Genomic DNA, 14567 nt, shown 5'->3' on the forward strand with positions numbered 1-14567 from the left:
AATGATCACATGCTACTACTTACTAATCTGAGGGTTATAAATCACCTTACATGTGTTAGTAAATTCTTATATCAGCTCAGCTGATGTTGTAGCATCTTCCATAAAGCCAGGAAAATAGGACTGGGGCATGGACCCAGTCTCAGGGCACATTAATAGCATACCTGGAAGAATACCAAAATCTTAACCCATAAACTTGTTTCCTACTCTTGGTTCCACTTCCCCAAAGCAATCCATTGAGATGGTAGACTGATTGTCCCTGAATTAAATTGCCAACTTATAACTGTTACTTTTATTCATGCAATGCTGCTGGGTTGCAGAAACTCCAGTTTGAAATAGTCCCAGGCTCTGCCTATTAGCCCAGCTACAGGAAAAGTTAAATGCTGGAAACGAACATCTTCATGTATTTCCTTATTTGATTTAGTCAAGCTTAGGGGAAAACTCATGTGCCTATTTCTGTGCCTGGAAAGCCAGCTTGATGACCAGAGCTGTTGAGTCAGGAGCCTGGACACAGGGAGCTCTTGGCCACTCCTTCCTTTGTTGCCAGTTCAGCTCATGTCCCATGAAGACTTTTGAGTTGACCGTGACAAAAGAGAATATGTTGACAGAAAATTCATGCTTGGAAATATTTCTTACACAACTTCAATTTTTCTTTCAATGAAGTTTGTAACCCATTCAATAACTTGGTAGCGACAATGTGTACCAATCAGCTGAGTCCAATCTTCAGACCAAAGGTACTATGTCACCTGTTGTGTACCCAGGACAGTGGAATATAATTCCACAGCAAGAGAGTTAAAAAAGGCAAAGGCACCCACAGGCACCAGATCCAAAAGGGAAGGCACTCTCCCTTTTCATTTCATCCTATTCTTCATATACAGAGAAAAGGGGAAATATCTCCAGGGTGGAAGGAGTTATTTTCAACAGATTTCAGCAAAGTTGAAAAAGGATTGAGGGAATGAATGAAGATGACCATAGGAATAGGACCCATAATGAAAATTACTGTCATGACAAATAAAATAATGACAGTTTGGAGCATTATGTGTAAAATACAGAAGGAAGACCATAACAGTAATGAGAAAGCAAACAGAGAGTAAATGTGCAACACAGAGATCATAAAGGTATATGTGTGTGACAGAGAGATTCAGAGACAGAAACACAGAGATGGAAACATAAATGAATAAGGCTGACATGCAGATGCAACTTTCTTTTCCTAGGTTTACCTGATTACAGCAATGAAGCCATTGTCCAGTCCTATTCCTGAAGGTTTGGGGCTAGAAATGAGAAAAGGAAAGGAAATCAAGAGTAGAGAACGGACCACCATGTTAAGATTGGCTGTAGCTGCTGAACTAACCTTTAGAGATTGGAAGGAGAGATCTTGGAGGACTTTGGACACACATGGAACAAAGGGGATTCCCTTAAGCAAAAGCAGAGCAGGCATTCTGGTGACTGATGTTAGATAGGAAGAACCGGGGCTTCCAATGAGGCCATTTTCTTCTCCGTTGAGACTGGACCAACACAGCTTGGTTACAAGCTTCACTCAGGTATTTTTCTGCTTGTTAAAAAACCCCATAGTAGTTTTAACTCCGGGGTCTGCATGAGGAAGTGAATGGAGGAGGCAGGGGTTCTATCCTCCTGTGCAACTGACCCACACTGACCCACCAGCTCATGGGCCCAAGCCACCCAGACACCTCTGTGCCACCCTCCAGGTGTTTTTTCCCTACCCAGTCACACTGCTGAGTTGTCCCAGGAATGGAATGGAGCCATAACAGTGTCTGGCAACCACACACAAATTCACAGTTCCAAAGTAGGATTTGGGGAATGAGTTCAAGCAGCCACAAGATCTAGCCAAGGGCATAAAGCCAAGAGTCACAGTGGACAAGGAGGCTGGAGGGCAACCCGAAGATCATGAGTTATCCAAGAGAAGAGGAAAGAGGAAAAAGCAACTGAGCCTTTTCTTAGCAGATGGTTCTCTGTTGTCAGTTGACTTTTATTTTTCCTCATCAGTTACCACAAACTTTAAATTCCATCTCACAGTTGTGTTTCCTTAAAATATTCCTTCTGGGACTTGTGAATTTCATGTTGCTTCTCATCATTAGCCTATGTTGTTGAGTTTTGTTGTCCTTGGTTGCCTATCTTTTTTCTGAGTAGTTTCTGGTCACCAGATGACTTTGCTACTCATCCGTCTCCTTGGCAACTGATTAAAAAAATTAGCAGTCAGTACTAATCCCAAGGATTAGCTCTTTATTATTGCATTATTAATACTGTGTTTCATTAGCGACACTTTGTTGTTTTCTTTTGGCCTGGCTTCTGGTCTTGATTTGAACTGTGTGATTTTAAATCTATAGTTTAATACAGTTGAAAATGTTTACACATATGCTATGTATGTACGCCTACGTGTGTGTGTGAAATTATTCCAAACAATTATGTATAATATATGCCAGGTTTTTTAAACTTCCTTTTGTTTTTTTCAAATAGGCCCAACATATCTGAAAAGTACAGTTCACCCTTCTGAATATGCATTCTCACATATATCTTATATATTTTGTAAGAGTTTCTCGGTCACTTTGGAAGCTGTTTGAGAAGGAGACTCTCAAATGAATTTTTCAGTCTTTCATAAAGACAGGCAACTATTCCAAAATCAGGCAAGAGCCTCTAGAATTCTAATTTCTGCAACAATAATGTCATGCCCCCACAGACAGGCTTTCTACTGAAATATGTTTCACTTACTGAAAAAGCCCCTTTAAGCCCTTGTAAGTATAGCCTATTTTTTCAAACAATATAATACGCGGGATGAAATTCCTGATTCGTTAACTAAAAAATTTACTACAATGTCACAGATAATAAACTCCGAATTATTTTTCATTCAATCATAGCGTAAAAGACTCCTTTTTGAAAAACTACAAGTGGATTTGTTTGTGTGTACGTGTGTGTGTGTGTGTGTGTGTGTGTGTGTGTTTTGGTCATACATGTTCATGGCAGAAAAATTCAGAACTAAGAAGATAAAAGAAAATGAAATTGCCCATCATCTGTAATATGGCTGATTTGTTCATCTCATCAGTCTTTGCAGTTTAGGATTGATGCTAACAGATATCGCAGGTGAGCCAGACAGCTCTCAAAAGCGACTGAAGTATTAATAAATGCTCAACCATTAATTTCCCAGAGAGAGTCAGAGCCTTCCATTTGCTCCAATCTCTCTAATGATAGTACTGATAATAACAACACTCATAATTATTATTTTCAGTTCAGCTAACATTTGAGTATTATATTAAGCCACTAGTTTAAACACTGGGCAGACAGTATATTACTTAATATTCACAAATGTTTTATGAAGGAGTCATGATTATTCTCCCCATTTTGCAGGTGAGGAAACTGAAGTAATAGTTCAAGTTCTTATAGGTGGAAGGGGAGGCTCTCAGCCTGGTGATCTACTTCCAAAGGCAGGTTTTACTGTCACACCAGTGGACTGTCAAACTTGAGCGGCCATAAAAATCACCTGGAGAACTCATTCAAATGCCAGATTCCCCAGCTCCAGTTCTTGATACTCTGATTCTGTAGGTCTGGGTTGGGGTCTAGGATCTACATTTTCAAAGCAGCCCAGAGGTGATACCGACGGAAATGGTACACCAGGAAAGTGCACTACTATTCTGCCTACAGGAATGCAGAAACCATGAACTCCCTTCAGAGAGCTCTCTGTTCTAGAAGGTCTTTATCCACAGTGCTTCTTAACCTTTTTGGAGGGATCCCAAGACCTCTGAGAATCTGATGAAAGCTATAGACCTTCTTGCAATCAAAATGCACCAAATTTTTTTTTTTTGCATTCGTTTTCAGGGATTTAAAGCCCATAACCCCAGATTAGGGCTCCTGTTTTATTTAGTCTTTCTCTACCTGTTCTTTTCTTTTAGCCTCATTATTCCCACTTCTGAAATAGGGACACTAACCCTGCTGACTGCCTATTTTGCAAGGCTATTTTGAGGATAATTTTTTTTCATACAAGGATTTTGAGATACAGAAATAGAAACACTGCATGTAAACTTCATGCTCATAACAGAACTAGAGAAAGAGGGAAGAAAAGATGTGAATAGAAAGAAAAACTTAGCACTGGTTAAGAAAATGACGAGCAAACAAGCATAAGCATAATCACAACAGTCGTTTGCCATTTGTTGAGCATCTACCATGTGCCAGGCATTGTTCTTCGAGCTTTAAAATAATTTTTTCTAGTGTTCACAGCAGCCCTTTGATGGTATGATCTTTATTATACAAATAAGGAAATCTAGGCTGAGAGAAACATTAAATAATTTGCCCAATATCAAAAAGCTAGTAAAGTGACTCAAACCCAGGTCTGTCTGTGTGCAAAGCCTGTCCAATTTTTACGATGTGAGGATACGGCCGCGGCTCCTTTCCAGACCTGATTCCATACACGGACCAGTCATTAGTTTCTGAGGCCAGCCCCTGGAACAGGGAGCCTTAACCACCTCACTCTTCCAACCATCAATTTCCCTCCTATGATGATAGCTTGCAGCACTCCAACAGGCCTTAGTTACCATTATCAATCAGTTGCTTTGCAAAACAACAGAAGGCACTGGAAATACTTAGGTTCCTGGTGGCAGGGCCACAGAAGACAAATCATGGCGTTATAAAGGTTAACATCTTTAGGCTTGCTCTGTGGCCAGTCTACTCTCGAGGCACTTGGGACCAGCTGCATGAATCATACTTCTAGATGTCGTTCCAACTAGTAGGAAACAGCTTTTCCTTTAAATAAATTTCACTTTCAGAAAAGGCTTTAAAGCACATTACAGATAGGCCCATGAAACATTTGGCTACATGTAAATCCTTCCACAGCAAAAGGAAACCTCCTTATGCACCAAAAAAGCGAAAATGAAGTCCAGGAAAGTCTTAGCTATAAGGACCAAAGAGATATCTGGCGGAAAAGAGTGCTTCATTCTCTTTCTGTTTCAAACCCATAACCATTATTTTGAAGGACTCTTTAGTAATAGATTTTAATAGCTAGAACAATAACCCAGAAAAGTGTTAACTGAAGTGTTCAGCCCAGCAGGTCATCTGCTCTCCTTCCCACAAGTAACTCTACGCCATTCTCCTCCACTGCCTCAGCCCATCCTAATGTCTTTTCCTAGGGCTGCTTTTCACATCCTTGTTTTATGGAATAAAGCAGTAACCCAAGCTTGCCTCAGCACTAACAGATGTTGCAAGGAATCGCTTCAGCTTGAATCCTGTCTCTCTCCCTTCACCCCACAACTCCTCTCCTGTCAACACCACCAGACTTTGCAAAGAAATTTGTAACTCCAAAGGCACTGGTTATTTTTTTGCACCATTTGGTGAACCTTCTTCAGCAGAGTTTTTTAAAAGGAGAGTTGGCTCCACTAAATATCTTAGCCTATTGTTGGCTGGTTAGTAGAAGAAATTTGTTACATCAGTCAGTTGCTTTTCTTGTTGTCAAAGATAAGATTTTCTGATCTGCCTTTGCTATTTATTAACTAACTTCATGACTTTCAACAAACTATCGTTTGTCTCTGAACCCCAATTTTCTCCTCTGTAACACTTTCTCTTACCTCTGACATAAGAGATCATGTTTTCAAACACCATAAAAGAGGGTACAAATATAATGCTTTACTATAACCGTTATTGCCATCAATTTTATATTACATGTCATCCGGAGGTCACTGAAATACCCAGGAGCAATGATTTATTAACACAACAGACAAGACCATCCTAAACCTAGGCCCTGATGAATAACTTAGCAGGCTCAACAGTTTTCTGAACACAGAATTTAATATGTAACAGATTCAACATTTTATTAAACATAATAAAATGCAAAATCGTGAATTTCTAATTGCTTACCACTTACTAGACTATAGTGGAAAAAAACACAATAGCTGGAATTCAGGAATCAAAAGTAACACACCAGCAGTTTTGCAAATAATTGTCTAAAACCAAGGCACTAGTAACTAGGGAGGGAAACCCTCTGTAATACCTAACTCAGAAAGTTTGATTCAGCCCCTCACTGGCAAGCTGTAGGGTGAGGGTTTCCTGCAAAGAAAAGAATTCAATCTGGCTAACTTAAGCAGAAAGGGATTTATTACAATATACTAAATAGCTTACAGAACATTGGGAGGGCTAAAGAAACAAACTCTAGGTTCTTCTAGAAACAACTTACAAGTCACACAACAGAACCAGGCCTCCAAAGTTGCTGCCTGCTGATTGGGAAGCTGAGCTACAAACACACCCACTGCCATGATATAGACTTGGGCAAGCCCTGACTGTGGCTGTGGCTCCAGGACTCCATCAGTTGTGAGATGATCTGTGTTAGCAACAAGGGTGTGCTGTTCCCTGCCTTCCCACATCCGTACTCAGTCCACACCCATGGCTAATGGCCAGGCAGTGGGGCCTTTGCTAATACTGCTACAGAGAAACCACATGCTTCCTCAACCATCCTTGCCAGGGGAAGTGATGCAGTTTGAATATTTGTCCCCACCCAAATCTCATGTGGAATTCTAACCACCAGTGTTGGAGGTGGGGCCTAGTGGGAGGTGTTTGCAACATGGGGGCAGATCCCTCATGAATGGCTTGGGCCATCCTCCTGGTGATAAGTGAGCACTCGCTCTGAGTTCACAGTTCTGGTCATTTAAAAGTGTGTGGCATCTTCCCCACTCCCTTTGTTTGCTGCTGCTTCGCCATGTGACATGCCTGCTCCAGCTTTGCCCTCCGCCATGATTGTAAGATCCCTGAGGCCTCCCCAGAAGCCGAGCAGATGAAAGCACCAAGCCTCCTATAAAGTTCGCAGAACTTTATTGCAGTGAGTCAATTAAACCTCTTTTCTTTATAAATTACCCAGTCTCAGGTATTTCTTTATAGCAGTGAGACCACAGCCCAATGAATACAGGAAGCAATGCCCCTGCTTCTCTTTGCCTTCCAAATAAGAATGCATCTAAACCACATCCACAACTCTGACTGCGGAGGACTCCAGAAAATGTAGTTTTTAGCTTTTAAACCTCTGCATTATATAAAGGTCCAGTATAAGAAGGTTGAAATGGATGTTGAAGGACAACTCTTCATGCCCATCACATAAGTCCTTGACTGAAAGATTCATCTTTGCAATCCCTTCTCCCCACCACCCACCAAGACACTTGGAAGGCATATGGGAGAACTAAGGTGACAAATATAGCAAGGGTTTGCTGATACAAATAGATGGCACAGAGTTGGCAGAACTGTTTACATTAGGCTTCTTAGGAGGGTAGGTTACAACCAAGTTGAGTGAACTTCCCCTGTATAGTAATCAGGCAGCAAAATTTAACAAAAAGCATTATTCTTCCACTTAGGTCCATCAGGGGACATGGAATCGTTTCCCTCCCACTGGGGTCTGAGTTCATTATGTGTCTTTACTATATGCTCTACTCACAAGACAATATACGGTGACTTATCTTCCAGTGAGACAATCAGATTACTTATTGGGCAGAACTTTCTGGCTCATCAAGGGTTCTATTAGAGAGGATAGTAGAAAATCATCTATTTGTTAATAAATACCTAGTCAAAATAGCGTTTTCCCTGCAAGGACAGTTGCTGTAGTGTTGATGTTTGTATGTATTTCACAATAGGGTCTTGCTTTCAGTCTCATTACTATAATGCTGTGTTTGCACCTTCTGTCATGTGACTCTGAATTCCAAGTTCCCATCACATACTGAACAAAACTCTCTTTTTTGTTCTGTGATGAGGTTTTGCTCTGTTGCCCAGGCTGGAGTACAATGGTATGATCATAGCTAACTTCAAGCTTGAACACCCGGGCTCAAGTGATCCTTTCACCTCAGCCTCTCAAGTAGCTGGGACTACAGGCATGCACCACTGCACTCAACTACTATTTTTTTGTTTTAGTAGAGACATGGTCTCACCATGTTGCCCAGGCTGGTCTCGAACTCCTGGGCTCAAGATTCTACAGCCTCAGCCTCCCAAAGTGTTGAGATTACAGGCATGAGCCACTGCACCCAACTGGAACAAAATTCTATTGTGCTACTCTATGCCAGGTGCAGGAAACACAGAAATAAATAAAACAGCACAGTCCCTGCCCTTGTGGAACTTACAGTCTAGCGACAGGTTCTGAAAAGATGCTTGGCACAATAAACAATACCATTACAGCTCTGCAATCTGCGTGGGAGTTCTGAGAACAAATTCCTCCAGCGCTACTCACCTTTGGACTTTGTTCCCAAACATTAAGAAGTCTTAGCTACAAAATAAAATTGCTTCATTGTTTGAATGTGGACAATCCTCTGAAAGAACACACTAGGTCAGGGCAATCTATGGACCAGGTGTAGTTTGCCAGGTCCTAAGGCTAACTCTGGGCAGATATTTCTGTTCTGAAGTGAGGAACCTAGAACTGAAAAAGCCCATAATTGAGGAGTGGGGCTTCTGGTAAGGTTCTGGTGTAGTTATGTCACTGCAGAAGCCTCATAGAAACTCCACCTCACTGATGATTAACTGGCCATATATCATTTCCATTATCTTCCTGGGAAACAGGATGACAAGCAAGCAAAAGTAACCCAGTCATGAATTCCTTCACCGTCTGAATCATACCTGCTTCCATTTAGCGAAAGAAAAAAATCATTTTTAATTGAATTTCCCTCAAAATCCACATGGGTTTAGATTGGGGGAGGTGTTAAACAAAAAAAAAGGGAAAGTTTTGCCAAAAAGATTTTAAAGGAGTTCTCTAGAGAGTTAGCGAAATGCAGACTGCTAAGCTCCCCTACCCCCAAGTCAATTCCAGTTTGTTTTGCATTTACACTGGAATTTGTGGTGACATTTCCTTCTATTGAAACAAGACACACTAGTCACGTTGGGCTTTCTGGTTCCATATTTGACAAGAAAGGGCCTAAACTTTATGCATAAGACTTCTTTCCAGCTCTTTTCAACAATCTATTATGAGCAAGTGCATTTAGATTACTGAGATGAGTAAGTTATGATCCTTGCTGTCCAGAAAAAGTGCCTGCACCTCACAAAGAGACCAAGTCAAGTTCCATTAAAAACCAAGGGCCCTGTCTGACAATGGCTACACGTGAGCCATTCTACGTGGGCTTCAAGCAAGTATGGACATAAATTAAGACCAACCAGATGAGAAAAGTAAAGGCTGCTTATTCAGAGCTTGCCATAACAAGAGAGTCAGCTGCCATCATTTGCATTTTGGCAGAGACTCAAAGGAGGGCAGGAGAGTGAGAAAGATTTAGAGTGGAAAAAAGGGAGGGTCCATTCCCACTTCCTTATGCTGACAGGCTCCAATGAGGCCATACCTGGGGCTGTGCCTGAGGAAGCTGTAGCTGAGCTAACCAGAAGCCTGGCCTTCTATGGGATCGGTTAGGGGGCATAGTTGACTTTCTCTGTTTGGTCCAAGTTGGAAGTCAGGACAAAAATTAGGGAACCTGCCAATTATTAATCATGTCCTGGCCATTCGGGGCTGATTGTTATAGAAGTTATTGTTTGGCTTCTTGGATCATGACTAAAGATAACGATCTGGTTTCCTGCAAGTCTGACTTCTAGCAGGCTGGCTACCTGGGCTTTTCACTGTAGATAAGAGGATTGGTTTTTTAGGCAGGTTGCTGCAGGCTGTGGGTCAGAGTTTTACTTTTATATGGGGTCCAGCCGTCGTCCATTTGTATATTCAGCTCTCACAAGTCTGGGGTTCACTTCTGTCCTGGCCCCAGGACTCCATTTGGCATTGGCTTCCCTTCACAGTGCAAGCATGAGAGGTTCCCACCTGGGCCTCCCTGGTGTCTCCTGACACACCGAGCCTGCCCCTGACTGACTCCCTCCGAGAATGGCTCTTTTTTGCATCCTTGCCCTTATTCCACTCTGTGTAACGTAAGAAGAATAAGCCTTGTCCACAAAGAAACAGCAAATTATCCTCTATAAAACAGCAAATCCTTGAGTCATTCAAAACCCTATGCCAAGGACCTGGTTTATTTCTAATGGTTTTAAGCATCTATGGGCATAAGAATCCATTTGCAAACATAATAGCAACACTAAGGCAAAATAGAAAATATAAACATTACTAAACAAAAAGGCACTTACAGAACAGCAATGTACAGTGTTCCGTTTTAAATAATATGTGTATACATAGAAAAATATAGAGAATAGACAAAAATCTCAGTTAAGTTCTCTCTGTTATAGAATTAAAGGTGTCTTGTTTGAGTGAGTTCCTACATTTTTTACTATCAGTGTGCATTTCTTAGGAAATAATAAAAATTTTCATTTATTGAAAGTCTATAGCATATTAAAAAAAAACAGGACCTTCTCATAGCAAAACATCCGACTTGTTAATTCAGTAATAGCCGCCACCTACCAATCTCCACTTCTATAGTTATTATCCTCTTAATAACTACAGCAAACCTATGAAGTGAGTGTTTCTGTCCATTTTACAAATGAGGAAACCAAAGTGCAAAAAGTGTTTTAAAGGACTGGGCCAAGAGCAAAAAGCCTGAAACCCGCGGCCTAAAGTGAGAACGTACATCCCTGTTTTCCCACTTGAATGTTGCCTTTTCCTAAACCACCCATGGCCCCGCCCCACCCCATCCTTTGCTTATAAAGACCCCAGACTCAGCCGGCAGAGAGAAGCAGCAGCTCGACAATGGAATGACTGTGGCTGGACGTCAGAGAGAAGCAGCTTGACTTCACAGGGACAACTTGACGGTGTAACTGCAGAGAAGAATCCGGCCCTGTGAGGGGTGGATTGCAGCTGATCCCAGTGAGTGGAACTTGTTCCCGCCAGTACCGAAATGGTTGGCCAGTTCCAGCACTTGTGCACTCCAGTTCCCTCCTCATTTGCTTGCATACTCCCTTCCCTGAGGAGCTGAAAGCAGGCACGCTGAGTAGACAAGGCACCCCCTTTGTGAGTCCCACAAAGGGGTCAGGGAAATATCCTGCTTCATATGGAGGTTCTTCAAAAATGAAAAATAGAACTACTATATGATCCAGCAATCCCACTTTTGGATATTTATCCAAAGGAATTGAAATCAGAATCTTGAAGAGCTATTAGCACTCCCATTCTCATTGCAGCATTATTCACAATAGCCAAAATATGGAATCAACCTAAATATCTACTGACAAATGAATAGATAAAGAAAATGTGATATATACATATAATGGAATGGTACTCAGCCTAAAACAAAAAAAAAAAAAGGTAATTCTGCCCTTGGGACAACATGGATAGACTTGAAGGACATTATGATAAATGACACAGCCAAACACAGACAAATACTGTATGATCTCACTTATACGTGGAATGTAAAATATTCAAACTTACAGAAGCAGAGAGTAGAGCAGTGGTTGCCAAGAGCCAGAGAGTGGGGGGAAATGGAGAAGGGATGGTCAGCAGGTACAAAATTTCAGTTATGAAATAAGTTTGGAGACTACTATACAACATAGTACCGATGGCTAACAATACTGTATCACATACCTAAAACTTTCTGAGAGGGTAGATCCTATGTTAGGCATTCTTACCAGAAGATAATGATGATAAACATAAAGGGACAGGAGAAAACTTTGGGAGGTGATGAATATGTACATGGTCTTGATGGTGAGGACGATTTCATGAGTATATATTTATGCCCATACTCATCGAGTTGTATACATTAAATATATACAGCTTTTAAAAAACAAAATTATTATTTGCTATGGGGCCTCGCTATGTTGCCCAGGCTGGTCTTAAACTCCTGGCCTCAATTATCTTCCCACCTTGGCCTCCCAAAGTGTTAGGACTACAAGCTTTTCACATGTTAACTATACCTCAATAAAGTGTTTTCTTTTAAATGAATGCTAATCAGACTCTTGTTCTTTCCTCCCCTGAAACAATTAATTTTCAGATTATCTGCTGCTTAATTTGGCTATTTTGATTCTATATTTTTGAATTTGAAAAAGGAGTGGATATTCATGGAAGAGATCTGGTGTAGGAATTATCATGCAGAACTTGAAGCAGTATAATTTAATTGTGTAAAATGACCCAAAAGGAAAACACTAAGACTCAACTTCAGAATTTGTGAACCTTGTTAAAAGGTTTTTGGAAACTAAAAATGTCACACCATCTTAGATACCAGATCTGTACTAGGAAACTGAAATTTAAAACTGTGCAATTATATAGAGTATTCAGCACACATCCCCAGGGGTCCCTTTAATTTGCGTAAACTAAATAAAAGAGATAAATGTTTGCATGGAGTTGGGGAAGGTTAGAATCTTGAATCATCTCAGTAATTTACTAAAATAAACCTCACCATAAACTTTGCTTACTTTCTTCACCCAAAATCAAGAGACCTGAAAGTAATGAAAGAATGAGAGGAGAGGGTTTATATATTTTTTATGTTTATGAGACAGCTGCGTTTTTTACTGCAGAAAATCTCACTGTCAGGGTTAAAGACTAATTTTCATCAAAAACTCTCTTTTGTTGATTGCTTATAAATATATGGTCTTTTTTTCCAAAAAAAAAAAAAAAAAGACTGTAGCTTCCTTTTGGTCTTGAATGTCTCCGACTCTCAGACTTGGTCTCTGCTCCCCAAGGTAAATTACTTTGCAGCAATTAAACAAAATAGCCTTCAGCAAAAATGCTATTTTTCACATTCAATGAAAAGCATCTCTCCCTTAGTGTTGCTCCAAGATATCTAAGTCCAGGACTTCAGACTTGGCAAATGTTTTTAGAAGCACCTATGAAGAGAAACAGAGCCAAACCTGACCCCACTAGCTGAGTGTTTTATTTAAAATGCAAAGGTTTTCATCTACAGATAAACTAAGTGCTGTAATAGGAGTATTTCTGCTCCGTGGTGAAGTCTACCAGAAACAAAATCTCAAAGGGAAAGGCTACCAGCTAAATTGAACTCACTAAAGTTTCCTCCAGACAACAAAAGCCAGGTAAGTAAGACAATTGGAATAATTCATCCTCCAGGATCATAAAGCAAAAGGGGCAATATGAAATGTGATTCTTAGATTGGAAAAAGAAGTATACAAGAGTCAGAAACATCCTTCCAAAATAAAAGTGTGGGTGGAGATTAATTAAATGTTAGAAGTTGCTCTGATACGTTTTAGTCCACAAAAAAGAATTCTTTCCTGCCAGGACTAAGTGTCAGGTAGCAACCTCAAGTCTAGCCACTTTCAAACAACCACACAGGTATGGCAGCAGTTCAAAGCAGTCAGCTGTGAGTTACATCCAGCTGACTTCATCTTGGACCCTGTCTTCTGCATTCATTCCTTATCCAGCATACAGCCTGCAGTGTGAGTCTGTCTACGGAGCTGGCAGACATACCTGGCACTTCTTTTGTCTCCACTTTCAGCTTAGAGTTTGCAAAAAAGCCTTTCTTCTCCAGCTGTTCTTTATCTCTGGTATTTGACATCCCCCAAATCCTTATGATCTACTATTATACCCATCCCTATACACACTTGGCTATATTCTCTTAAGAAGATAACTTCAAAATATATAAATCATAAATTGATGAGTTATAAAGAGAACCTGACACATTACAACTATAGTGAAAGATTTTAATGTTCCCAAAACAAATGAGGAGGAAATAAGTAAAGATACAAAAGATTCAAACAATGGAATAAACAAGCTCAATCTAAGAATGTGTATCACATACAGAATGTCATTCATTTTAACTACACACAGAACAATTTTTTAAATATCTTTGAAGTAAGTTAAAGTAGTCTCAACAAATGCCAAACAAATGACATCATATAGACCACAGTCTCCAATAAAGTAAGGAATCAATTAAAATTTTTAATTCATGTATTTAAAAACTAAAAAATACTTCTGGATAATTCAAGGGTCAAAGAAGAATTGTAATAAGAAATATAAAATATTTATAATTAAACAATGGAAGCATTTGTATTCATGTGCAGCTAAATAGGAAAATGTATAGACTTAATATCAGATTAGGAACAGAAATTTGTAAATTATTAATACATTTAACTCAAAACATTATTTTAAAAACTACAGAGTAAGGGCTGTGTGTGTTGGCTCACACTTGTAATCCCAGCACTTTGGGAGGCCAAGGTGGGCAGATCAATTAACCCCTGGAGTTTGAGACCAGCCTGGGCAACATGGCAAAAGCTCATCTCTACAAAACATACAAAAATTAGCCAAGCATGGTGAGGCACACCTGCAGTCCCAGCTACTTTGGAGGCTGAGGTGGGAGGATCATCTGAGCCCAAGGAGGTCAAGGCTGCAGTGAGCTGTAACTGCAGCACCGCACTACAGTCTGGGTGACAGAATGAGACCCTGTCTCAAAAAAAAAAAAAAAAAAAAAAAGGAAACTCAGAGAAGGTAAAAGGAACAAAATATGGTAAAAGAAGAAATTAATTAAACAGAAGAGAAAGAAAAGACAGTATCAACAAAATTGCTTTCTCTGAATAGATAAGTCTTTGGTAAAAGAGAGTAGAAGAAAGAGAGAGTGTATACAAAACAAACAATATTAGAAATGAAGAGAGACTAAGTATAGATATAGTAAATGTTTTAGTCTATTCAGGCTGCTGCAACAAAATACCATAAACTAGATAATTTATACACAAAAATTTGTTGCTTACAGTTCTGG

General features: G+C 40.1%; 1 protein-coding gene across 12 annotated transcripts in view; it reads right to left on the bottom strand.

Moving 5' to 3' along the window:
• LOC105490730 (uncharacterized) overlaps positions 1-14567 on the bottom strand; it is a 442742-nt gene that overhangs the window by 310262 nt on the left and 117913 nt on the right. The window contains exon 4 of one of the 12 annotated variants that reach the window (XM_011756626.3): positions 1562-2191. The exons of 10 other annotated variants lie outside the window; for them this stretch is intronic. In XM_011756626.3, coding sequence (XP_011754928.1) covers positions 2173-2191 — 19 coding nt within the window. In that variant the 3' untranslated portion in view covers positions 1562-2172. Of the gene's footprint in view, positions 1-1561; positions 2192-12439; positions 12688-14567 lie in introns of those variants that run through there. One more of the 12 variants, XM_071081323.1, reaches the window with a different exon arrangement.

This window comes from Macaca nemestrina, chromosome 16 (assembly GCF_043159975.1).
Source record: "Macaca nemestrina isolate mMacNem1 chromosome 16, mMacNem.hap1, whole genome shotgun sequence".
In the NCBI taxonomy this organism is placed as follows: domain Eukaryota; kingdom Metazoa; phylum Chordata; class Mammalia; order Primates; family Cercopithecidae; genus Macaca; species Macaca nemestrina.